Source organism: Enhydra lutris, unplaced genomic scaffold (assembly GCF_002288905.1).
Source record: "Enhydra lutris kenyoni isolate GAN:26980312 unplaced genomic scaffold, ASM228890v2 scaffoldscaffold8, whole genome shotgun sequence".
Classification (NCBI taxonomy): Eukaryota; Metazoa; Chordata; class Mammalia; order Carnivora; family Mustelidae; genus Enhydra; species Enhydra lutris.
The window spans coordinates 9,932,575-9,959,388 of NW_019154092.1; the positions used below are offsets into that span (position 1 = coordinate 9,932,575).

A 26,814-nucleotide genomic window follows, 5' to 3' on the forward strand; every position below is an offset into this window, starting at 1 on the left:
TTTGTTCTTTGTTTCATCGTTCTGGAAAGCAAGTGCCTATAGGAGTTATCAAAGTGATGTTTTACACACGCACTCGGTCCCTCAGGATCAGTTTCTCAGAGCTTGATGAGGTGGTGGCTTTTTTAAAATGCCTCTGCCTTTCCATTTGGGTTTGCAAGGTCAGCCTTCCCCGGATGTCGGCCCACAGCTCGGGCTGCCCAGCGGGTTGTGGTGGTGGCATCCAAGGCTTTAGGTATAGGTAAGCCAAAAGGGTATTTGCATGTGCTTCTATTACTGTATCTTTACAAAAATATATACTCACATTAAAGTGAAAATGCTAAGTAGCAACTGGCCTTTACTTTCTAAATATAATAAATGATAATAATTTTAACGGAATTTTTAATTGAAAATTTTCATTAAAAATTTGATTTTGAATTTTGAATTGAAAAATTTTTGGAAATAATGTTAGATTTACAGAAAGCCTACAAAAAAATAACACAGTGAGGTCCTGTTCAGCCTTCACCCTGCTTCCCCTGGTCCTCACATCTTGCATTACTGGAGTACGCTGATCAAGATTTAAGAAATTCCCGTGGGCACAATCTCATCAACAGAACAGTGGACTTCACTCAGATTTCATCAGAATCCCCACTCATGTCCCCTTTCCAGACTCAATCCAGAACCGCATTGCACTTGCCGCCTTCATTCTGGGACAGCTTTTCAGGTTTCCCTTGTCTTTCATGACTGTGGCACTTTTAAGGAATCCTGGACATTCTCTGGAACGTCCTCAGCTAGCGCATGTCTATTTTCTCGGGATTAGCTTGAGGTTGTGCATTTTAGGCAAGAAGACATGAAGGTGACATGCCCCCTGGGGGCACACTGTCAGGGGATGTTAGCCTGGGACACTTGGGTGAGGTGCTGGCTGCCAGCTTTTTCCACTTTCACATTATTATTTTTACCTTTTTAAGTCATTCACATTTGAAGGGGCAAAAACAATAAAAATTTAGATTGAAGTTTAAGGAAACCTAAAAACTTGGTAGCATCATTTATCTGGGTTTCATCTAACTGTTTTTTTTTTTTTTTTTCTTTTTCCTATTCTATTTTAAAAAGAAATCTTTGAATACTCCCCTTTGGATAACCATTTCCAGCCCTGGGCCTTGCCTGTAGCCATCCAGCTTCCAGGAATCCACTTCTGATTTGTAGGTTATCAGAGAGAAAGTTCCAACTGTTCTTACTTAGTACCCCGTCCTTTTCTTTTTCAAAGAGTTGTTTCAGGTTTACAGCAAAACTGAGGGGAAAGTGTAAGGGTTTCTCATGTACCTTCTGCTCCCACACATGCACAGCCTCCCACATTATCAACAGTCCCCACCCCCCACTGGAGGGACACACTGGTACCCTTGATGAACTCACACTGACACATCACAGCCCCCCAAAGTCCACGGTTTACATTAGCCCCTTCTCTGAGCTTTTTCTGCTGGTCTCTGGAGGAGAAACCAGTTTCATTTCTTCTGAAAGAGAAGGGCCTAATAGGAATTTGTGTATCTTGGTCCCTCCTGCTTTTTCTTTTTCATTCAAGAGAAGATGTTTCTCCTTCCCGAGGAGATGAACGTTCTCCTTCTCACATACCAGCTCCACCAATAGAGCTGGTCACCTAAAGGGACAGTGACCTGAGAAAACCTTGAAACAGATTTGGTAGGTTTGGGTTTTTTGATTTGTTTTGTTTTGTTTTGATTTTAGCAGAACCATGTAATGGCTTTCCCAAGGAGAAAGAGAGCCCTATCTGGCCCTTTGAGCAAAGAAATCCTATCATAGATATTTTGCAAGTGGACATAATTAAATGTTCTTTAATGAAACTAGTTATTTTGCTTATACTTTTAGCTCAACCATGTAGCCATTTACCAAAGCCAGTGACATTTTGAATTAATTTGGGTTAATAATCAAAATCAAGGTCATACAGGGGATGGGGAGGAAAAAAAGAGCCCAAGACATTCCTACCAAAATGTCACCTGAGGACCAGCAGCAGCGCAAAACCCAGGAGTTTTTTAGAAATGTAGAATTCAGGCCCTATGTCAGACTTTCTGAATCAGAATCGACCCTGAACCGAGGTGATTTGTAAACAATTCAAATTTAGAGGCCCTGTCAAGGATACCTCTACATAAAACTGGTGAAAGCCTGGGGCACTTGACTCTTGGTTTTAGCTCAGGTAGTGATCTACCTGATCAGGTAGGGATCCTGGGATCCTGGGATCAAGGGTCCTGGGATCAAGCCCCATATCAGTCAGACTCTGTGTTCAGTGTGCAGTCTGCTGGCGATCCCCTCTCCTCCCTCTGTCCTTCCCACTTGTGTTCTCACTCTCTTTCACTATCTCTCCCTCTCTCTCTAAAATAAACAAAGAAATCTTAAAAAAAAAAAAAAAACTGGTGAAAGCCTATTTAAAAGGATGTAATACAAATATTTATAGTCCCAAATTAAATTTAACCTATGGGAAAGCTTTTGTCAACCTCAGGAATTATAGAAAAGTATGCAGTTTAGAAACTGGAAATATTATTTAAGCTGTTGAATGAAAAAAGGCCAATAAGATCTGTAAAATGAGTGGCTCTCAGAGAAGGGGGTAAAGGAAAGTGAGTGGCAAGGTAGACCCACAGGTGGGAGGTGGGGCAGGGGTGGGTAGGGATGGCAGGAGAAAGCTCTGGGTAGCATAAGCGTGGGCATTGGGGTCATGGGAGGACCTGGGGAGACAGAGTCATGGGCTGACAGGGACTTGGGGAAGAATGTGGAGAATTGGCTCCGCTTTCCCTTGAGCCATGCAGCTGTCCTCATGCTCCGTGTTGCTTCCTGTGTGGCCCGCTGTGCCCATCCTGTTTCTCCTGGTACTTCCTACACACCTGATGTGGCGTCATTCTGCTTTCTAAAGACATGTTTTCAAGAAAGAAATAAGTCTTTCATATTTTCCCTGTATTTATGGTTTCTGATACTCTTCAATTCTTGGTATAAATCCAGGATTTCACCTGGTTCTATGTCCCTGACTCCTGAAGAACTGTTTTTAGCATTCATTCGGTGCAGATCTGACAGCCAACTAATTCTCTCATGTTTTGTTGACCTGAAAAAGGCTTTCTTTCACCTTCGAGTTGGAAGTAGATTTTTGAAGATTTTTTTTTCAGGACTTAAAAGTTGTTGTGGCTTACATTGTTTCAAATGAAAAGTCAGTAGTTGGTCTTATCAATGTAATTCTCTGGGTTGTCTTTTTTTTTCCTCTGCTTGATTTTTAGATTTTTCTCCTTACAATTCACATTTGCTTTTTGTTTGTTTGCTTCTTCTCAGATGTAATAGTTATTATCCTGCATTAAGAAACAAACAAACCCTTATTTGGAAATTGATTTAAGTGTAAGCAGAAGTTGTAGGAAGAAAAATAGTACTTAGGGCACCCACCTTTTACCCAGATTCACCTTGTCATTGACATTTTCCCCATTTGCTGTATTATTCTCGTTATCTGTTTGTCTAATCATGTTTTTTCTAAATCACTCGAGAATAAGTCACGTACACTGTGCTATTTATCCATAAATAGTTCAGGGTGTTTGTCCTGAAAATAAGGATTTTCTCTTACATAACCACAGAACATTGTCAACTTCAATAAATATAACTTTGGTATTCTACTTTTTCTAATCTACCATCCATTTTTCCATTTGGTCAGTTGACTCCATTATGTCCTTTGTAGCGTTTTTTTTCCCCACTGTTACAGGCCCCCATATAGTTCAGGTACTGCATTTTATTGTCATAGCTCCCTAGTCTTCTTTAATCTGAAGTACTTCCACAGTGTTTGTCTTTTAGGATAATGGCACCTTGAAGAACACAGTCATTTTTCAAAGAATAAAATGTCCCTTATTGGGGGTTTTTCTCTTGTTTTTCCATGAATTGATTCAGGTTATACCTTTCAGGGCAGAACACCTCATTAGCGATGCTGTGGCCTTTTCAGAGAATCACAGGTGGAAGCCCACAGTGTCCACTGCCCCTCACTGGTGGTGTGAATTCTGATTACACACTCCAGCTATTGGTCAATTACTATACATTTACTGATCTTTTCTTTTGCAATTAAGAAGCAGTGTGAGGGAGACACTCTAAGACTGGACAAGTATCGTATTCATCATCAAATTCTCCCTTAGGGTTAGCAGTCTCTGAGGATTCTTGCCCCGTGAACACTTGTATGATATTCTGCAGGCTTCTCAGTTGGCACACAGCATCATACTGTAAGCAAGAATCCTCCTTTCTAATGTTTATTTGCTTACCTACTTGTTATCTGTCTGGACTCATGGATTCCAAATTCTCCCAGATGTGACTGGTGGAAACATACTCAGTAGTTTCTGATTGCACGATGAATATTGTTCATTGTTAAGTTTCTGGATTTCATTACTTTCCTTGAAAGCACATCAGTTTGTTTTGGCAAGTAGTTAAATTATCACAGGTCAGCTTGATTGTTTCAAGGTTTGTTTTTAAGTTTTGTTAGGGTGGGTCTAATAGAATCTCTACTCTAGGGCAGGTGTAGCCCTACCACAACAAGTTTTTCTTCTGGGGTCTCTACTGGGTGTTCTGGGCATTTAATAGAGAAGCCCCGCACTGGCTGGTTACAATTCTAGTGGCCCTGGGCTTTGCGTGAGTTCTTAATTTTTCAGCTGGCTGCATGGAAATCACACTACACACAAGAAGCTTATATTCAGTAACTATTTGAAGGGGTCTCCTGTGCAGATTTCTGGAGGTCTCATTCTGTGAAACTCCAATTCTCAGGCCAAATCACTGCAGTTCCAGTCTCCCCAAACTCAGACCTCTGTCTCTTCAACTCAACAGGATGCCACACTCTGCTTGGGTCTCCCCCCTCCACTGCCCACTTATCAAGAGTCTCCAGGAAAAAGACATGAGATCCTGGGGTTTCATCCCATCACCTCCTTTCTCTCACCTCTGTTGCCTAGTGTCTAAAAGAAGTGGTTCGATATGTTTTGTTCCGGTTTTCTAGTTCTTTCCCACAGAAAGACAAGTCTGGTAGCAGTTACTCTGACATGGGCAGAAGGAAAAGCTTCCCATGTATATGGATTATACAAATTAAGATTTTGTATTAATCTAGAAACAGGCAGCCCTCATCATGTCACAGAGTTTGGTGATTTGTTTGAGCATTTTTTTCCCACCCTGACTTTAAGTTATTTTTCAATGAATCAGAGAATTGTTTAAGGAAGCCTGAACTGAGTCTTCTCTTCATGCATGTGTTCTAGGCATGTGAGCATAACACCACCGGAGACCACTGTGAGCAGTGTGCGCCCGGCTTCTACGGGCTGCCTTCCCGAGGGACTCCGGGGGACTGCCAGCGGTGCGCCTGCCCCCTCACCACAGCCTCCAACAAGTAAGCACGGCACCCCCACCAGGGAAGCAGGCCCAGTGTGGCCAGAGAGTCCATTCAGATGTGCATGGATACGTTCAGAGCAGGGTTTTGTGTGTGAGAAAAGTGTGCCTCCCAGGTGGTACTTAGTTAAGATTAAAGATGGAGGGGTGAATTCTCTCTTTCTAAAAAGAACAAGTTTGATATACTAAACTATATAAGAAGGATCATGGGATGGCAGGAAAATATGCATACTTCAGTTCCTCTTGGTCTAGTGTGGCTTGTTAACTCTTTCAGTGCCCGTAGGCTAGGAGGTTTTCTCAAAGATTTTATTTATTTATTTGACAGAGAATGACACAACGGAGAGAGGGAACACAAGCAGGGGGTGTGGGAGAGGGAGACGCAGGCTTCCAGCTGAGCAGGGAGCCCGATGTGGGGCTCGAACTCAGGACCCTGAGATCATGATGTGAGCCGAAGGCGGATGCTTAATGAGTGCACCACCCAGGCACCCTCAACCAATATTTGTTGAGTGCCTACCGTACACTGAGTTATCATGGAAGGTACTCAAGTATTGGAGGGTTCATCCATGGCTGCTGGTCCCATGAGATCACCGTGTGGTCGTGACTACAGTCCACTCTCAGGGAAGTAGGAATCTGTCCAGAGTGACTCTGAGGAAGCCCCTGATCTGAGGCTTGAAGGATGAAGGTCACAGAGAAGGGCGTTATGGGCAGGAGGAACGGAATGTGCCAAGTTATGGCCGCATCAAAGAGCAGATCCCGTTTGTGAAATCGTAGATAGTCCTGGAGCACAGGGCAGGAGGGGGGTGAGAAGGGTCAATGATGCACAAGGCCTCGTTCACCATGCTGGGCCCCATGTGTCCGAACGCCTGGATCTGAAAGCTTATTTATCTCTCACTGGCTTACCCTTTACGACTCTTCCTCCCCCCAGCCCAGAGAACTCCCCCACGGGGATTTTTATTTGAAACTCCGCTGTGTAAAACAGATACAATCAGGGCTACTCTGATGTAATCATAGTGGCCCCCCATACCTCCCTTCAGAAGCCCCTCTAGGCCCCAGGAGTAAAGGTTGAGGGGACCTCAGTGAGCAGTGGGGATCCTTTAGAGAATGTTCCCGGGCTGTCCCTTGTAAGCTTGAGCTCACTCCTGGCCAGTGTGGGCAGGACTTTGAGGCAGGCTGCCCAGTGCCAGGGAACCCACAGACGGGAGCTCCGCTCAGCCAGGAAGAGTGTCAGAGAAGGCCTCCTGGAGGAGAGGGCAGCTGCGTTAGGCACAAGGGATAAGGTGATCCCAAGCAGAGAGGAAAAGAAACACCCTCTGGGCTGAGGGACAAGCAAGAGTACGGACAGGGGAGTGTCCAGTGCCCAGGAGAGAGGCTCATGAGGTGGGCTGCATGGTTGGGGGCCGGGGTTCCGGAGTGAAGTTCCACTGAACGTTCATAAGGAGTGGTAAAACACAAGAATTTTAAATGTTTAGAAATTCTGTGCCGCCCATTGGAAAATTGTGTTCATTTATCATGTTTTGACAGTTTCAGCCCTACCTGCCACCTAGAGAATGTGGACGAAGTGGTCTGTGACCAGTGCGCCCCGGGATACTCGGGAGCTTGGTGCGAGAGGTACTCTGTCGGCGTCACCCAGCTGATTTCCAAAGTCACATCAAACTTTTTTTTTAATTAAATATCAGTGATACATGTTTATTTTCAAACGTATAGATAAGTATGATTTTAGAGTTTTGGTGTGTAACGATTATTTTGCATAATTATAGAGAAGCCGGTATGTTGATTAAAAAGCGCGTGTGAAAACTCCCCGGGGGGATTTTTCAAGAATAGCATTTGGGCTCCTTGAACTCACACTGAGTTCTCATCAATGACAATAGAAAACAGCGAGGGGCCAGGGTTTACCATTCACACACTGAAATACCCCATTACTCTGGATAGTTCCGTAGTAGGGGTGGTTTGATTTAATAGCTGTCTTCTGGCGCCTGAAAGCCAACGCTGTCTTTTCCCATGTGCCAGGCTTAGTGCCCAGCTCTGGCTGCGGTCCCTGGGAGAGCCACGTCACAGCCGCGGCGTGCGGGTCCAGTTGGCCCCGGGGCTGAGGGCACATCCACTGGGATTTATGGCTCATTTGGGGTACACTCTCTGTCTTCACAATGAGTGGAGGCAATCTGGATGTCCAGACTGGGTGTTGCATGGCTTCCCAATCAGTCTTATGGAAAAAGAGTCAGTCTGATTTATTAACCATTCAGAGCTTCCCTGGATGGCGGGGGTAATGTCTAGAGGAAGTGCATGCATTTGGATCCCTCTTTCAATACTTTTATGCAGATGTGCAGATGGTTACTATGGAAACCCGACAGTCCCTGGGGAATCCTGTGTCCCCTGCAACTGCAGCGGCAATGTGAACCCCTTCGAGGAGGGTCACTGTGACTCCGTCACTGGAGAGTGCCTGAAATGCATTGGGAACACGGATGGCGCCCACTGCGAGAGGTGTGCTAATGGCTTCTACGGGGACGCTGTGACCGCCAAAAATTGCCGCGGTGAGTGTGGGGGCTGTGAAGTCAGAGCCCTTACTCATGGCCATGTGGCATCTCCATCTACTTACATGTGTCGGAAAAGGCTCAGCATATGGGGTAACTTTATCCTGATTGGTGCTTGTGTTAATACCGGTGTAGACCCAAGACCTCACTCTTCCCCTTCCCGGTGTGCCCTGCCTTAGCTTGATCCGTTTCCTACAGAGCAGGTTAGGGGGGGCCTGGAAAATATAGGTGTCCTTCCACTGGGGTGGGGAAGTGGTGCTTGATGGGGTGCTGACATGCTCCCCGGGACCGGGGAAGGCAGACTGGGCTTGAAGCCTGCAGTGTTTATGAGGGACAGGCTCAGGGGTCTCATGAGTCAGGTGGGATTTCAAGATACGGAGTGTGAAATGGGAAGGCTCTATCCTTGGAGTCTTACAGATCTGTTTCTGAACTACTGACTCTCACGTTGCCCCACAGGACTCTGCTTTCTTCCTTTCTGACGTTAGGGATCACTTAGAACCACTCACTGAAGACAGCAGGCTTTCCTGTACCCAAGATGACTAACTTGTAGCCTCAGGGCTGATATAGCCCTTGGATTTTTATGTACAGTTCTCGAAGGTGTGAAAAGAGCAAAAATGGCAATTTTACATTATTTTAACAATTTCCTGTAAATACAAAGTTCTGACGTGCTATTACAACAGGGAGACACAAGAGGGCACTAGCGATACAGAAAAGGTATTTTCCCAGGCATGCCTCCAGAGAGGGAAAAGGCTTTGTCACCATGGGCCCGTTGACTGGATCTTGGTGGCACAGCCACCTTGATTGGTTATCACAGGAGCATAATTATGATAACTGGTGTTTGTGTAAAGCTTCAAAGTTTACAGAATGCTTTCACTATACTCATGTGGTTCCTTTTCATCTTTACTGCAAACCTTGATGATTCATTTCTCTGTTCATTTCTTGTTTATTAAGCATTTGTTACTTCCCAAGCACTGTTCTAAGTATCATCAGAGGAGTTGGAAAAATTGTGGCCCAGGTCTATTGGGGAGGCAAAACACACATGTGGATCTCAGGCTTTGGAGTCTGACTCATGTGGGTTAGAGCTGAGTTTTGGTCTGTGTGACCAGCTGTGTGACATTAGGCCAATGTATTAATCTCTCTGATCCACGATTTCCTCATTACATAAAATGGACATAGTTTTGTGTATATATATGTAAAGCATATATATATATATATATATATACACACACACACACACAAAACTATGTATATGTATATATGTATGTGCTTTACATATATATATAAAGGCCTTTGTGAGGATTAATTGAGATAAAAATTTAAAGTTCTGGAAATGAAATAAATGACAGCTATTTTAAGTGCTAACAATAAAAACAGTGCTTTTTTAATTATTTTTCTATATTAATGCTGTCCAGTAGAAATGTAAACGGCACATGTGATTTTGAAATTTCTAGTCACCGCATTAATAACATGATACAGACAAAATGTACTGCAGTAATATATCTTATTTTACCCAATTATAAAAGTAATGTCATTTTGTCACATAATCAGATTTTTCAAGTATTATGAGATATTTGCTTTCCTTTTTAATGTTGAGTCTTCAAAATTCAGTGCATGTTTTATAGCCTGTTTCAACTAGGATGCTAAACTTTCATAAGAAACCATTGATCTGTATTTCGATTACATAAAATTCATAGTTGCAAAAGGGAATTTACTTACCCAAGTTGTTCAAATGTATTTAAAAGTTTTCTTCATGACCAAAAAAATCATTCTCCTTTATATTTGCATCTACATTGACAAAACTGCTTCGGTATTTTGTATAGAAAGCAGATCTTCGTGATGAACAAAGGTAGGTCCGAGTTGTTGGCCCAGGTCTTAGTCTCAGTGACATCAGAGATCGTGTTTGTCGCATCAGCCTCATCCACAGGGCTCGGGAGACCCGTGCATGCCGTGTCAGACCAATAGGACAGGCAGCTCTGCACGGTGATCAGTGACCATCCCTGGCGTTTGCACAAAGCTCCGTAAGGGCCCAGGATAGTGTGGGGCTCTGGAGTTAGTATCACTTGATGTGAGTCTTGCAGGATGGGTCCGAGATGCTCCAGTGGGCTGACAAGTGGCAGGAAAAGTGTTATCTAGGCCTGAGGGGCAGAGTCTGGAAAGAAGGTGAAAGGCAGGGTCAGGCCAAGGCAGGAGCCATGGCTGATGGGTATGGACAGCGCTGGCCTGCAGAGGCTGTGCTGTCTGTCTGTCCCCGACTCCAGGTCACTGGAACAGGCGCGGGATCTGGCCAGATCTGTGTTGAGCAGTCGCCCTGGAACCCCTGCAGAGGACAGAGCGGACAAGGGGAGAGATGAAGCCAGAAAAAAAAAAATTGCTGGGAAAGTTAATGAGGGCTTCCAGTAGAGCCTTTGTCATAGGGGTAAAAGGGAAGATAGAAACTAGAAACTTGGGCACCTGGGTGGCTCAGTGGGTTAAGCCTCCGCCTTCGGCTCAGGTCATGATTTCAAGGTCCTGGGATCGAGCTCCGTATTAGGCTCTCTGCTCAGCAGGGAGCCTGCTTCCCTCTCTCTCTCTGCCTGCCTCTCTGCCTACGTGTGATATCTCTCTGTCAAACAAATAAATAAAACCTTAAAAAAAATTTTAAAAAAAGAAAAAAGAAACTAGAAACTCTCCAGGCTCCTGGGTGGCTCAGTCAGTTGAGCATCGGGCTCTTGATTTTAACTCAGGTCATGATCTTGGGATTGTGGGATCAAGCCCTGCGTGGAGCCCGGCATTGAGCCCCATGTCAGGCTCTGTGCTCAGTGGGGAGTCTGCTTGGGATTCTCTCTCTCCCTCTCCCTCTGCTTCTCCCCACCTCTCTCTCTCTAATAAATAAATCTTATTTTTAAAAAAGAAAGAAAGAAAGAAACTAGGAAATCTCTGTGTTGACTGGAGGGTGGGAGGGGGTGGGTTCAGGACAGGCAGGACTGGGGTCTGGGCCCAGGTTGGTGGTCCAAGCAGCTGGCGTGGTTACAGACTGACACTGTCCGGATTCTTTCTAGTCTCGACACATTTACAAGTTTTATTCTTTTCTCGTTTCCTCTTTCCTGTCCCCCAGCTTTGATGAGATGAATTCTTGTTATTTCTGGATATTTCACTAGAAATCCTCCCAGGTCTATAATAGGATCCTCCTTATGGACTTCTCAGAGGCTCCGCATGTGAATCTACTCCTGTATTTTACTAGGTTAACCCCAGTGGAAGTGTCAGTATTCAATATTGCTGACATGGGAATTCCTAGGGGTTTTGGGGGAGAGACATTTATATATTCAGTTGTGCAGGAACCAGGGAAGAATAGAGCCTGGGGGGTCGTCAGCTTCGGTGTGGTAATGGGATTGGTGCGTGTGGAACGGGTTTTCCAGGGCAGCATGGGAGCAACTGAGGGAGGGAGAGCCTGTAGGAACAGCTTTACTGTTCAATGAAACTTATATGAGTTAAGTTAAGCGGTTATAATTTTTATATTGTAGGGTTCTTAGGAGAATTAAGATACATGTGAAGCTCCTAGCAGTCAGTTACTAGCAACTATTTTAAATTAATATTATTTACAGAAAAAAAATTTAAAGATTTTTTAATTAGAAAGCATGAGCTGTTGGGTAGGGGGGCAGAGGGAGAGAGAAAGAGACTCCCCACTGAACAGAGACACCGCCCGACCCTGCCATGTGGGGCTTGATCTCAGGACCCTGGGGTCATGATCTGAGCTGAAGGCAGATGCTTAACCGACTGAGCCACTTGGGTGCCCCTAGAGCAAACAAATTTTTAGTAATAACTACTATTTACTGTTAGAATTGTTATCATAGAAAGACAACTACAAATAGCACTGAGACATCATGTCTCTAAGTTGTAGATTTCACATTGAAAGAGGAAGAAAGTTGCAGTGCTTTCCTCCTCAGTTTATAATGAAGTTTCAATGAAATATACTAGAATGTGACCCAGGCACAAAGGGCCAGTGCAGGAAATACAATTCATTATCGTCAGTATTTTGTGGTGATCACAGGGTGAACATTGACTTTTCCCCAGAGGCAGGGGAAGAAGGAAGGTGAGACACAAGAAGGAGTGAGGAAACCAGAGGTCGTACCTCACCTCAGTGAGAGCCAGGTTCGAAAAGGAAAGAGTGTCCATGGGTCCCATCTCTCAGGAAGACACAGCAAGTTGAAGACCCGGAATGTGCTGTTTGAATTTGCTCCTGGGAAGTCCGGGGAGACTTCTCACGAGGAGCAGTCTTAGCAACCAAGAGGCAGGAGGGGAAGGTTGAATGGGAAGGTGCTGAAGGGAAGAGAGGGCGACAGGGAGATGGGACTGTGGACAGCTGTGTTTGTGTGTGTGTGTGTGTGTGTGTGTGCGCGCGCGCATGTACGCACGTGAGTAAATGTGTGTCTACCGTTTTCTGCGGGAGACAACTGAGAATAGTTGGATGCTGAGGAGTGTTTGAAAATACAGGTTTTATTATTTAGGTATGGCAAGGCCAGCAGAGGCCAGGAGGAGGGGACACACCAAGGCCCTGGGGGCGGGGGAGGGGGGTTAGTATTCCGGAAGCACCCAGGTTGGCCGGGAGGGGAAATGTGGGCTAGAGCCTTTGTTGTGGTTTCCTCAGGAAGGAAAGGGCAAGGCAGGGTAAGCACGTTTAGGATTGGCTACTTTGAATAATTTCAGCAGGCTCTGGGGCAGAGGAGCTGTCCCTAATTGTCTGATGCGGGGCTTGGGGTGAGAGGTCAGAGGGATAGAGGAAATGAAGCCCAAATGAAGGAGAGGGCTCCTACGAAGGTGTTTGTGGGTGTGGGCTCTAGATGGGGTTGTTTGCCTATGAAAGGTGTCTGGCAGGCAAGCTGTTTACTTGATCTAGAAATTGACTGGCCTTGGCTAGGGCAGTCTGTCCAGGGTCAGCAAGGCCCCCCCAGGAGCGGTGTTTAATGCAAAAGTGAGTTGAGTGTTCAAGGGTAAGCTAGAAGAATGGGCAGCAGTGAGTGGCTCTTGCCACTTGCCCTTGCCCAGCCTGGGGGGGATTCCTAGACAATCCACCTACACTGGGGAACACCTCCAGAGGTGTCTTGGACACAGTTCCTTACGGAGGCAGAATTCCACTGCCTTTCTTCTGAAACTCAGCCTTCCAGCATCTACCATGATCCCCTGCAAATCACTGCGGGACAAAGTATGCTCTGCTTGAGAGAATTTGTGGAGTTTTCCTTTTCTTTTCTTATATCATTACAACATATGAGAGAGTGTACATTTCCGGAGTCCAAGTGTTCAAAGACCATGCACATTTCTGGGGTATTTGGTCAAGAGCTTCTTAGGTATTTTCAATGAAGTACATATTGACAGCTGTGCTATAAATATCAATGAAACATTTCAGGAGCCATTAAGTTGTACCACTTTGCAAAGGTGGGGGGCTTCGTGGTTTTGAACATCAGCTTTCTAACCGTAGGTAAAACTGAAATGTTTGGCTTGAAGGTGAGTATATTGGGGCTACAGGTGACTCGCGACTTAGAACAGGGAAATGTTTTACATTAAACTATGAAATGTAATATTAGCTATTTAGATTGTTATAACTGAGCTTTAAAATATTTAAATATTAAATACATGATCGGAATAAGATGAGAGGGTTAAATTGGTTTTGAAGTCTCCATTGTATGTTTTTTTATGAAGATTCGTTGATAAACCTTGGTGGCTCATTTTTACAATTTCAAGGAATTCATGCAATTGGTTAAGATCATTTGCTAATTGTTATCTCAAGAGCCTCAGTGGTTTTTCTGTGAAATGGCTCCTTCCACCAACCCTGGGTTGGCTTACTCTTTGGAAAAACACTAAATTAACAGTTCTTGCAGAGTAATCTTTTCTTTTAGTTTTAGGATTTGAAACATGAATGTTTAATGTTTTTCCTTTGGGGATTAAGGGGTCTTACCACAACCACACCCAGAAATGGGCACAAATATGTCTCTTGTGTGTGTGTTAGCCTGTGAATGCCACAGGAAAGGCTCCCTTTCTGATGTCTGCCATCTGGAGACTGGACTCTGTGACTGCAAACCACATGTGACTGGACGGCAGTGTGACCAGTGCCTGGTAAGACGCCTACTGGCCATTACAGACATTCACGTGTTTGTCAGTGATTTCTTTTTTCTATTCTTTTTTTTTAAGATTTTATTTATTTATTTGACAGAAATAGAGATCACAAGTAGGCAGAGAGGCAGGCAGGGGTGGTGGGGGAAAGCACACTCCCTGCTGAGCAGAGAGCCCGATGCGGGGCTTGATCCCAAGACCCTGAGATCATGACCTGAGCCAAAGGCAAAGGCATAGCCCACTGAGCCACCCAGGCGCCCCCTGTCAGCGATTTCTATAATTGATACCTTGACCTTGGTTCAAGCGGAATGCCCTTCAGGACTGCCAGAAAGAGCTACTGCCCTAAGCATGGCTGGTGATTGCCGGGTGTCCTGACTTACAGAGTCTGTATTCGGTTTACAAAGGACGAGTGATGTCATGACCACTCTCGGATTCTGTGAAACATTGACGTTTGATTTGGGAAACATGCTCGTAAGGATTCGTGGCTAACTAAAATGTACTTTGGCTTCCACACTCCTGCCCCCACTGTGCAACAGCCTGGCTATTACGGGTTGGACGCGGGGCTCGGGTGCCTGCCTTGTGACTGCAACGTGTCAGGCTCTGTGTCAGACGACTGCTCCGAGGATGGCCAGTGTCGCTGCGTCCTGGGCGTGGCTGGGGAGAAGTGCGACAGGTGTGCACACGGATTCTACGCCTACCAGGATGGCGGCTGTACACGTGAGCTCTGGAATTCATTATCTGAGGCTTGATCGTGATTTCCAGACTTTTCTTTGAGCTCTCCTTTGACTTCCAGTTCTCTTAAGCTCCTTTACTTTTTCTCTTTTTAACCTGGAGGATTTTCTGTGTTTTTTTTTTTTTTTTCTGTTTCCTGATCCCATGCTTAATTCGTCTGTCATCTCTGATCAGGCTTTACTAATTGTGGGGACTTAGATTAATTACTTCAGTTAGCTCTGGTTACCTCATCTGTAGAAGAGAGAAGCTAATTATAATTTCCACCCAGAAGTTACTTTACATGTGGGACGTAAAGTCCTTACCATGGCATTTGGCACACAATCGATGCTCCGCAGTGCCTGTTTCACACCTGCTTCTGTTTCTCTGTCCCGATTACCCCTTTTGCAACCACATCTCTCCACAAGGAGGAAGAGCCCCCTCCCGAGAGACAGGGATAGATGACCTTGGGAATTACGAGGTCTCTGTTAGGAACTAGAAGAACGGTTTGGATAGTGAATCCAAGGGAGCGAACCTGCGGCGTCTGCTCTAACCCCTTCAATCGCACAGGGGTCCTGATGCGTGTGTCTCTATTGTAGCCTGTGACTGTGCTCACACACAGCACACTTGTCACCCTGAATCGGGGGAGTGTATCTGCCCTCCTCATACTCGGGGCACCACCTGTGATGAATGTGAGGATGGATACTGGGGCCACGACCTAGAGCTGGGATGCCAGGTATGCACCACCGTCGCTGGGAAGTACTTTGCCAGGGCAAGGTTCACTCCTTTTCTTTCATCTGTGCCCTTGACCTTGACCTGCTGAACAGCTCCCTGGTTTCTATTTAAAACTTAGTACAGGTCCAGGCATTCAGGTGCAAGAAGCAGCCGCCTTAAAGCACATATTCTGTTTTCTTCAAGAACCCCACCATGGAATTGATGGTTTGGAAACTTTATTTTAGTGCCCTTGACACAGACACTGCTGTGGACACGATCTTCCAGGAGAAGGGCAGAAGTCATTTTCCTGGGGGGTTGAATCCCATCTGCAGCGGTTCTATTTTCAGGGTACCTTTCCTCAGTTGAACTTGGGTGTAGTTTGCCTTTTGGAAACAGACTTGACTTTGACGTGTAGGATGCTGCTGCTGGGTTGGGTGTGAGGTCACAGGGTCAGCCCCGTGCGCGTGTGCCCCAGGCTGGCAGCTGCTGCCTGCTGTTGGCTCATGGCAAGGTGAGTCGTGAAAGAGACCCCCGTGTTCGTATAAAGTCCCCACAGTTAGTGTTCTGTAACCTGTGTACATGATGCAAATGTAAAAGGAACCTTTTTATTAAGCGAGTTTATTTTCCCAGGCCTGCAACTGTAGTGGGGCTGGGGCCTCCAGTCCCGGCTGCGATGTGCTCACTGGCCACTGCCGCTGTAAGCCGGCCTTCGGCGGACCCAGCTGTCATCAGTGCTCCCTGGGGTACAGAGACTTTCCAGACTGTGTGGCCTGTGACTGTGACCTGCGAGGGACATTGGCGGGCACCTGTGATGAGGAACGGGGTCTGTGCACCTGTGCAGCAGAAACCGGAAGCTGCTCCTGCAAGGTAATGGCCCCCTCTCTCACTCATCACTACGACTTTGAGGCTTTTAACTATTTAAATTAGGGGCACCTGGGTGGCTTAGTCAGTTAAGCGTCTGCCTTCGGCTCAAGTCATGATCCTGAGGTCCTGGGATGGAGCCCCTCTTTGGGCTCCCTGCTCAGCGGGGAGTCTGCTTCTCGCCCTGCTTCTGCATGCTCTCTCTGCCAAACAAATGAAATCTGTAACCATTTACATCAGCAGCTAGGTTTTAGACACTTTTCATAGTGAGTCCTCACTACCTTTGGGGTTTGACCTTAAATTCTGGGTATGCTCTTCTAGAACAATGGATGATTCTTTAAATGGAATTTTTACTGGTCATTATGAGTGTCAGATGATAGACCTGAATGGAAAAACACTCTGAGTTTTTTGGCAGGTGTTCCAGATGGCTGAGCAGCCTGTCTGTCTTGGGTATACAAGTAAAATAGATAGCACGGGGCTTCAAGAAGATTTGTGATTCAGGGCACCTGGGTTAAGTGTCCGACTCTTGATTTCAGCTCAGGTCGTGATCTCAGGGTGGTGACACTGAGCCTCGGGCTGGGCTCCACTCTGGGCATGGAGCCTGGTTGGGATTCTCTCTCTCCCTCTGCCCCCTCCCCAAATTTTTAAAATAATAAAAATAAATAAATAAAAGAAGATTTGTGATTTTCCAACTGGTGAGTAATTATTGTTTCCTATGTACTGACCAGGATGGAGGAAATTTGTGTTTTGTATTTTCCCAGCAGGTAAGATTTCAACCTCCTGTTTAATTCCGTGTATTTCCACTGGTTTCCCCGTTGTGCTGTGTTATTAGGAGGTAACTGGTTACCTCCTCCGGGACTTTTCCAGGTGCTGGTGATACGGGAGAGAGAGTAACCGGCTGCTTAGTGACTAGGGAGGAGGAAGGGAAACTCATGCAAATACTCTGGCCTGGGGGTAATGGCGACATCAGTGAACCCGTTTTTGCCTCACCATGTGGGCGACAGCAGCTTTCATTACAGAGATCAGAATGGGAGGGGCCTGCCTCAGTGATCACCTCCTCCTGACCCGTTATCAAAGTCACCTGGGTCCTCAGGGCGGTGTCTCGGGTTTGCTCCAGGAGAGGCTCATCAGGGACCCTATATATTCCCAAAGCTTCCATGAGGATTCTGATGAGTCACCCATGGTGCCTGAGGGAGTGGATGTTCCTTGAGGTTAGGGCGCTTGCCTAGGGAAACAGCTGCTTTGGGGACGATTGCGGGTCCAAAATTATTTTTGTGTTTCATTTCATTTCTGTTCAGAAGTCACATCTCTATCTCTTTTCAGGTTAAAATAAATGAGTCCTCCTTTCTCTTCTTTAGGAAAACGTGTTGGGTCTTCATTGCAGCGATTGTCAAGCTGGGACCTATGCCCTCCGTGCCGATGACCCTCTGGGATGTATCCCCTGCTTCTGCTTCGGGCTGTCCCAAGTCTGCTCCGAGCTGGAGGGTTATGTGAGGACACCGGTAAGTTACACATGCGGGAAAACGTGTTAACGTGCTTTTTTAAACCCTCCCTCCCTCCCTGCGCCCCCTCCATGGAAGTCGGGTGACAGTAGGGGACAGAGTCAAGGACTTACTTTAAATTTTGCTCTTAGAGCATTAGAAATTCCAGGAAGCTAATTGGGTTCATTACGAATCCGAGCTCTGTCTCTGCCATCCGAGGAAATCAGTGAAGCTGGAGCTGAAGGCGCTCAGGGTTGCTCCTGAGCTAATCTACCAAAAGCTTTCGTTGGAGAGAAGCCAGAACTGCAACACACACCAGTTTCCTCATGTAACCAAATCCTGCCCCAGCGGAGCAAGTTTGCCCCTCAGGGCCGTAGTGTAAAATACACCCAGTTTTCCTATGAACCCAGGTGTTGGAGTTGGAAGGTGATGTCTCTGGGACTCCCGTTTTAATACTGAAGCTACCCAGTCTGTGAAACCGTAGTAGAATCTGATGAATCAAAGGTGAGGAGTAAACTCGGGCTCTCATGTCTGTTTTTCTTCCCTTCCATGACCAGGTGACGCTGGGCTCAGGGCAGCCCCTCCTGAGAGTGGTTTCTCAGAGCAATCTCCGGGGCACGACTGAGGGGGTGTATTACCAGGCCCCTGATGTCCTCCTGGACGCCGTCACCGTCAGGCGGCACGTCCACGCAGAGCCGTTTTACTGGCGGCTGCCAGAGTGGTTCCAGGGAGACCAGGTGAGCTCCCCTCCCCCACCAGCCTAGAGCCAGTCTGCGTTTCCCGGAGGACACAGGTGTGGTTTGAAATCATGATGGACTGCGTTAGCCTACCCTTAACCGAGGTGGTTATTTCCTCTAAGTAGAGCTGGAGAAGTTTAATGCTTACAAAAATCCCCCCCAAAATGTATATGGCTCTCAAATAATTTTTATTTGAAAGTCTTTGTGGGGTTGTGGGGGAAGAGATGCTGGGTGGCTCAGTTGGTTAAGCAGCTGCCTTCGGCTCAGGTCTTGATTACAGGGTCCTGGGATCGAGTCCCACACTAGGCTCCCTGCTCAGCAGAGAGCCTGCTTCTCCCTCTTCTTCTGCCTGCCGCTCTGCTTACTTGTGCTCTTTATCTCTGTCAAATAAAATCTTTACAAAAATAACTTAAAAAAATTTTTTTAAGGCACCTGACTAGCTCAGAAGAGCATGCATCTCCGAGTTGTGAGCTTGAGCCCCACATTGTGTGTAGAGATTACTTAAAAATAAAATCTTAAAGTCTTTTAAAAATCAAATCCTATTATTTCTCTCCTTCCTCAAATAGTCCTTCAAATATTTTTCCTTTATTAATATAAGTTCAAATGCTATGGTTCTTCTCAACAAATCGATATTCATTTAGGGGGAAAGTAAAAACCTGGTATAACAGGGTATTGAAGGCACCACTTTGCTTAAATAAACACTGGCATTCATGTGTAAAATCACCCAGATCTTTAAAATTTGCCAATATGTGTCCAACATTCCCATAGCTCTAGGTCCTTTTAAATTCAAAGGAGCCTGAAAAGAATCAGGACCATTACTCCACTGATCTGTTACTTTGGCGATACCTCCATGGGTGCCATGGAGAGAAAGTTCCGGGAGGTGATGGCTGTGGCCTTGATGGGGTTGGGGGCTTCACCCGTGTATTCTCCTCCCCACACTCACTGAGTTGTACACCTTAAATATGTACAGCTTTTTACATGCCGGACATGTCTCAACAAAAGTATTCTTTTTTTTAAGATTTTATTTATTTGACAGATCACAGGCAGAGAGAAAGGAAGGGAAGCAGGCTCCCTGCTGAGCAGAGAGTCCAATGCGGGGCTCAGTCCCAGGACACCGGGATCACGACCTGAGCCGAAGGCCAAGGCTTTAACCCACTGAGCCACTCAGGCACCCCAAAAAGTTTTCTTAAAAACTTTTTAAAACATCACTTAAAAAAAAAAAAGCTATGGGTTGAGTCAACTTAAGAACCCATAATTAAGTAGAATTAAAAAGACAAATTCCAGGTGACCGATTCCACCCATGTGATGTATGTCTGGGACCCAGGATTTCTTGCAAATGGCAGCAGGCTTGTAAAGAAATAGTTTTAAGCCAGGGCCATGTCAGAAGTCAACCGTTTACGACCCCCTAGCTCCTGGCCTACGGCGGCAGCCTGAAGTACAGCGTGGCCTTCTATTCTTCCGACGGCGTCGGCACCTTCAACCTTGAGCCCCAAGTGCTCATCAAAGGGGGCCGGACCAGAAAGCAGGTTATTTATGTGGACCTGCCCGCCCCGGAGAACGGAGTACGACAAGAGCAGGAAGTGGGAATGAAAGAGGTGAGGATGTCCTCCTTTCCTACGCACCCCTTGATGGTGCGACATTAGCTCTGGGTGCGGTAGAATGACAAAGCTGCTCGCAGCAGAGTGAGCTGGACCACCCGGGATCAGAATTCCAGTGGGCTTAGCAGGATTTGTAGAAACAATATTCAAGAACCGTATGCTAGGCTTATGCTAACTTGCTGCGAATTACATCCCAAATCCTTTACCCGTGGTGCACAAGTCTCTATCCGTGTGGAGGTAATGGTATGAAGTCTCTGGGCTCGTATGGACCTGGCCAGTGCGCACGCGCACTCACACAGACTCCGCGGACGGTGGACCGCGCGGCTGGCCCTGCGCAGGTGACGTGTGTCTGCTGCTACTCGAGGCTGGCACTGCTACCACCCCCCGGACCCCCCGGGAGAGCTTCCTTGGTTAGGCTTGCTCTTGTGCACAAGACCAGGCTCCCTCCCAGAGAAATTTATAAAAGAATCCCTAAATTCATAAGCCTCTGACGATCTGTAATCTGAATGTAATTGAAGGTGTTTCTTGTCCACAGAACTTTTGGAAGTATTTTAACTCCGTTTCTGAAAAACCTGTCACGCGCCCCGATTTCATGTCTGTCCTTAGCAACATTGAGTACATCCTCATCAAAGCATCTTACGGTCAAGGATTACAGCAAAGCAGGTACTCGGAACCTTCTAGAATGAAAAAAGCTTTTTTTAAATTTGAAATCAAACGGAAGAGATTTGATTCACCCTTATTACTTCCTACCTTTACTAGTGTGTGTCTGTATACACAAATATGTATATTTGGTTCCTCACCAAACTTTAATATGAATATGAAATATGGAAAATGACCTAGATGATCCATCCTCCAATTAATGAGGACATAAAATATAAGCACATAATAGTGATATCTTAGATAAGGATTAAAATATAAATAAAACTAAACAAAACAAAAATTCTATATTCTGCCCTTAAGTTTCAATAGTATTTCTTTGTCATGACACATCAAGAATGAGGTCACCTGCTCATTTAGTACTTATCCCATAAAGGAAGCTACTAGGTTATGGCCAAACTAGGACTTCAGTTGTTTCACATGTGCTTTGTGGAATATTATTTTTAAGTCCTCACATGTCAGCTGGGGCCCACCACTGTGTAATGACAGGCCTAAGGTGCTCTTCCACGTTCCCTTCGTAATCGGGTAGGAGCTACTCCCAAACTAGCAGGAAAACTCTGGTTTAATATATGTGCAAATTCATTACATAATGTGCCAGATTCCTAGAAAGTCTTTCTCCATATGAATGCTCCCTCTCACGCTTCTTAACGGTTTTACAGAATCTCAAATATTTCCATGGAGGTTGGCAGGAAGGCTGCAGATTCGCCCCCGGGACAGGAGGTGGCATCCCTCCTAGAGAAGTGTCTCTGTCCTCCTGGCACGGCTGGATTCTCGTGTCAGGTAGGGAGACTGTGGTTCAAATCCATGACTTGTGGTGATGTACTATATGTCGGCTAGTTGAATTTATATTAAAAAATAAAATAAAATCCATTTCTTGTTTCGAACTGAAATAGGCTTGTTAGAGCAACTCCCAAGTGATGATCAGAGTTTGAATTATATAAGTGTTCTCTTCAAAAAACAAAACAAAAAAAACAACAACAAAAAAACCTTAATTATGGCTAAATATTGCATAAAAGTAAACTTTACTGTCCTAACCATTTTTAAGTGCACTGCTAGTAGGGCTAAATACATTCGCATTATTGTACAGACCTTTGTACCCATTAAACTCGAACTCCGCGGTCTCCCACCCCCACAGCTCCTGGCAATTGCCATTGTGCTTTCCTAGTCAATCGGACTACTCTAGGTCCTTTATGTAAGTGGAATCCTGTAGTATTTCTCATTGATGCCTGGCTAGCCTAATGTCTTCAAGGTTCATCCATGTTGTAGCATGTATCCGAATTTGCTTCCTTTTTTTTTTTTTTTTTTTAATTTTTTTTTATTCGACACAGAGATCACAAGTAGGCAGAGAGGCAGGCAGAGAGAGAAAGGGGGAAGCAGAGAGCCCGATGTGGGGCTCGATCCCAGGAACCTGGGATCATGACCTGAGCTGAAGGCAGAGGCTTAACCCACTGAGCCACCCAGTCGCCCCAGAATTTGCTTCCTTCTTAAGGCTGAATAACATCCCATTGTATGTATATATCACATTTGGTTTGTTAATTCATCCTTCGGTGGACACTTGAGTTGACTTTTTGCCTGTCATGAGTAATGCTGCCCTGAAAGACTATATGCGGGTATCTCTCTGAGACCCCGATTTCAGCTCTTTGGGGCTTATGCTCAAAAGAATTGCTAGGTCATGTGGTAATTTTGTTTTTAACTTTTTGAGGAACTGCCCTACTGCTTCCCACAGCACTGCCCCATTATTTATATTCCTACCAGCAGTGCACAAGTGTTCCTCTTTTCCTACATCCTTGGCAACTCTGATTATTTTTTGATAGTAGTTATCTTAGCAGGTGTGAGGTGGTAGCTCATTGTAGTTTTGATTTGCATTTCCCTAATGATTGATGTTGAGCTTCTGTTCAGGTGTTTATTTGCCAGTTGTACCTTCTTTGGAGAAATTCAAGTTGCAGTACTGTGATTTATAAGAATAGCTATTTGGTTTTCATCCCGTTTCCTAGCACAGAGTTCTTAAATGCTTAGAATTTCCTAAGTGATGAGATCTATGAAGGTGTCTTTTGTTATGTTCATGAGGTGACTTTTGAAAAGTTCCTAGGTCATCTACGGATGGAGGCTGGTCACCAAAAGAACCAACCATCAAGTTGGAGAACTTTTTAGTCCTACCCCTGAACCTCAGGGGAGAGGGAAGGGGCTGGAGTTTGAATCAATAGCCAGGGGCCAGTGATCTCCTCAATTATACTCCTGTAAGGAAGAGTCTATAAAAGCCAAAAGGATAGAGTTCAGAGAACTTCCTGGTTGGTGAACGTGTGATGTGCCCACAGAGAGGTCATGGGAGCTCCAAGGCCCCTTCCCGTTGCATCTGTTCCATCTGGTTATTCCTGAGTTACATCCTTTTTTTTTTTTTTTTTTTAAAGAAGGAAGGCTAGTGAAGTTTTTTTTTTAAGATTTTTTAATTTATTTATTTGACAGACAGATCACAAGTAGGCAGAGAGGCAGGCAGAGAGAGACAGGAGGAGGAGGCAAGCTCCCTGCTGAGCAGAGAGCCCGATGAGGGACTCGATCCCAGGACCCTGAGATCATGACCTGAGCCGAAGGCAGAGGCTTTAACCACTGAGCCACCCAGGCGCCCCCTGAGTTACATCCTTTTATAGTAAACCAGTGACCTTGTACCTAGAATGTTTCTCTAAGTTCTGCACTCCACTCTAGCCAATTAATCAAACCCGAGGAGGGGGACATCGGAACCTCCAACCTATAGCCAGTTGTCAGGAGCACAAGTGACAGTCTGAACTTGTGATTGGTATCTGTAGTTGGGGGACAGGGCCAATGTTCTAGAACTGAGTCCTTAACCTGTAAGATTGGATGCTATCTTCAGGCAAGTAGTGTCAGAATTAAATTGTGGGATACCCAGCCAATGTCCAAACATTGGTTGGTGTGGGGGACAAAACCCCACACAACAGAACTGGTCCCAGAACATATTGATTGTAAATGGCGATCAGAAGTGGAATTGGTGTCCGCTTCATTACAAGTCCTCTGTCCATTGTTTTAATCATGTTTGTTGATTTCCTTTTGCCCGCCTTCAGGACTGTGCACCTGGTTACCACAGGGGGAAGCTCCCACAAGGCAGGAGCCGAGGACCCCACCCTCTGCTTGCCCCTTGCGTACCCTGCAGTTGCAACAACCACAGTGACACCTGTGACCCAGAAACTGGGAAGTGTCTGGTAGGTTTGTTGTGCGGGTTCTCAGAGGAGGCTCTCGGCCTTTGAATTTCTGCTCCAGAGTCCTATGAAGTTCTTGGTTTAGAGAGAGCCTAAACTAACTGTAACGTTGTGTAAATTTCCTTCCGAAAGGCTCAGCTAAGTGGTCAGATGTTGTTAGTGCAAAATCTTTTATGAGTCCTGGTTTCATGGATTTTTTTTGTGGGCATCAATTTGGGAGTTAAGGGTACTTGCCGTGTTGGTTAGAGTCAAACTAGAGGAGACCTTTATGTCCTAGAACTGGGTCACCTGGGTCTTACAATGAGTTAATGCCCATGTTATGCATTTATTTCTGTCCTTGCATTTTTTTTGAAAAATGCTTATTCTCATGGATGTCTTAGTATGCATTTGCTTCTCAGCCACCTTTCTCTTATATAAAAACAAAATTCAAAATTTGAGGTTATAACTGGCTTTATTGAGTGATTCTTGAATTGGGTAGTATTCCATCTATCAAGCTAGAGGGGAGCTCCGAGGAGTTGTACAAAATGGAATTTTGCGGGGGAAGGAGGGTGGGCAAGGAAGTTATTCGTGAAAAGAAAAGATTGTTCTAGGCAAGATCACTTTCCCATAGAGGGGAGGGCAGGAGTCTGATTAGGTTTGGGACCTCCTCTTCCTTTTCAGGGAGGAAGGGCCCATGTGACAGGTTACCTCATTGATGCTGATCAGAAAATTCCTGACTGATTAAATACATTTTGGGGCAAGGTTGAAACTAGTTAGGCTATGTAATAGCCCTGGTTTGGTGTCTTGGCCTAAGGGATGCCATGTTGGGCCTGTGGTTTTCTTTTTAATGCCTTACACCAAGATTGGCCTTAGAAACATAAGGAGAACTCTGATCACTGAAAAGGAACAAATGGTCCAGATGGAAGTCTTGTCACCGTGACCAAGGCCCAGCTCTTGTGTCTGTGATTTTGATCAAGTTGATGAGGCCTTATTGATAACCTAGAATAATCTGATATTCTTTACCTATTCTGGAAATTTTTTAAAAATAGTAACTCTTGTAGGAACAGGGGTTACTTGTATAAATTGTGCCACGACTAACTCACCTCAGGTAAAATAACTCCATGAAGGGGAATGAGCTGCCCACCAAGAAAGACACACCTGAAGATTTAGAGCTCCTGGGTGTTGCCTAGACACAAGGGAAGGGATGGGGGAATTAGGACAGCAGGCTCCCAACCCCCTGCAGCCTCTCTAAACCTGACTTCTATTTGGATCATTTTTCATCTGTGGAATTGGAAGGTCATTTCCACCGGGAACACTGCTGAACTACGGCGGAGCGCAGGTGAACTTAGAAACTGACGCACAGCATGGTTTTCCCCCATTAAAAAGATCTGTGTTAACCTTTGCTGACTCCATTATATATGTGGAACTGAAGAATTATTCCAGTCATAGCAGGTGAAATGGCCTTAATGAAGATGCAGATAGCTACAACACTATTTAAAAAAAAAAACAAAAACAAAAAACTGCACTTTAATCAGCTCATGCTCCGGGCAAAAAGTCATAATAGAGAAAATGAGAAAATCTCATTAAAGAATTTAAGGAAAATTGATTTCAGGCAACTGAAATCGAGATGCAATTAGCTGGGAAAGGTCCCTTGGCCAGGCATGGGGACAAAGGTCTCATGGACAGTTAAAGGAGTCAATCAGTTCTTTTCACGCTGCATCTTTACCTGGTGGGCTAACTGTTTTAACAAGATTGAGTACTCCTAGGACGTTCAGTTACTACCCTGCCTTTCCTAGCCCAAATCCACCAGAACAAAGTTCTTTACTTTTTTTTTTTTTTTTAAGATTTTATTTATTTGACAGAGACGATGAGAGAGGGAACACAAGCAAGGGGAGTGGGAGAGGGAGAAGCAGGCTTCCCACCAAGCAGGCAACTGGATGTGGGGCTCGATCCCAGGACCCTGGGATCATGACCTGAGCTGAAGGCAGATGCTTAATGATTGAGCCACCCAGGCGCCCCCAGAACGAAGTTCTAAGATCAGCAGCTGACCTGTTGATTCGTACCCTAGAAAGAACACAGCCTTCTTATCCCAGTGCAGGAAAGACTGTGGCAGGGAGTCTCCCTGGCATCAACAAAGAGCGCTTTCGGACAGCTCCCCACTCTGTGGGGAGAGGTTGGCCAGATGTTACCTGGAACTCATAAGCGCTGTCAGCTGGATCTGTTGAGTTTCACAGTACACCACGATGGATACATCTGCTGCAAGACGGCTTAGGTCTGAACTGCAGCATTCATGCCAAGCAGTAATTTAATGAACATTTACACACCTCCTACCATGGGAAGCTCACTCCCACAGCAGCTCAACTCCTCTTTGGGCAGCCCTGATTATTCCTGGAATTGGTGCATTTTGAATCTTTGGAGCCACTGCAACAAACCGCTAGGTCAAGTTTGTGCATGAAGAGTGGCAGTATCTTAGCTAGTAACTTGCGAAATGGGTTAGAGTCCTCCTTCTCATACGTCTAAATCTTCAGCCCTCCTGGTCTGAAGGTTCTGAAGCTAAAAGAGCAAGTTTTTGTTGACCTTTCGGAGATGAAATCTGCTTTGTTTATATATCCGATGGTTCAATGGGAAGGTAGAATGCATGTACCATCCTGCGGTTAAAGTATCCTTCCCAGAGCCCAGCGCCTTTGCTCCAGGTGCCGAAGAAGCATTGCTCTCTGACGCTAGGTGTGCCGTGAATGCAGCCCACGGGTTTTGCCAGCCTGGTCACCGCTGCCTCTTCATCTTGTGAGGTCTCTTTTGCGGTTTAGTGCAACAGGGCACTTCCATTTGACAAAATCCCTTAAGCATCCCTTATGGATTATTACATAGGTGGGCATCAAGGCCATTTTGGATCTGAT

The 26,814-nt window shown here is 45.5% G+C and overlaps 1 protein-coding gene across 1 annotated transcript in view; it reads left to right on the forward strand.

Moving 5' to 3' along the window:
• The window catches only part of LOC111142456 (laminin subunit alpha 1), a 126,471-nt gene that overhangs the window by 45,866 nt on the left and 53,791 nt on the right, over nt 1–26,814 (forward strand). The window contains exons 16-28 of the mRNA XM_022495618.1: nt 5,235–5,362; nt 6,883–6,969; nt 7,678–7,889; nt 13,870–13,976; nt 14,510–14,690; nt 15,281–15,417; nt 16,026–16,262; nt 17,615–17,758; nt 18,295–18,474; nt 19,884–20,069; nt 20,608–20,735; nt 21,389–21,509; nt 23,804–23,941. Coding sequence (XP_022351326.1) covers nt 5,235–5,362; nt 6,883–6,969; nt 7,678–7,889; nt 13,870–13,976; nt 14,510–14,690; nt 15,281–15,417; nt 16,026–16,262; nt 17,615–17,758; nt 18,295–18,474; nt 19,884–20,069; nt 20,608–20,735; nt 21,389–21,509; nt 23,804–23,941 — 1,986 coding nt within the window. The remainder of the gene's footprint in view (nt 1–5,234; nt 5,363–6,882; nt 6,970–7,677; nt 7,890–13,869; nt 13,977–14,509; nt 14,691–15,280; nt 15,418–16,025; nt 16,263–17,614; nt 17,759–18,294; nt 18,475–19,883; nt 20,070–20,607; nt 20,736–21,388; nt 21,510–23,803; nt 23,942–26,814) is intronic.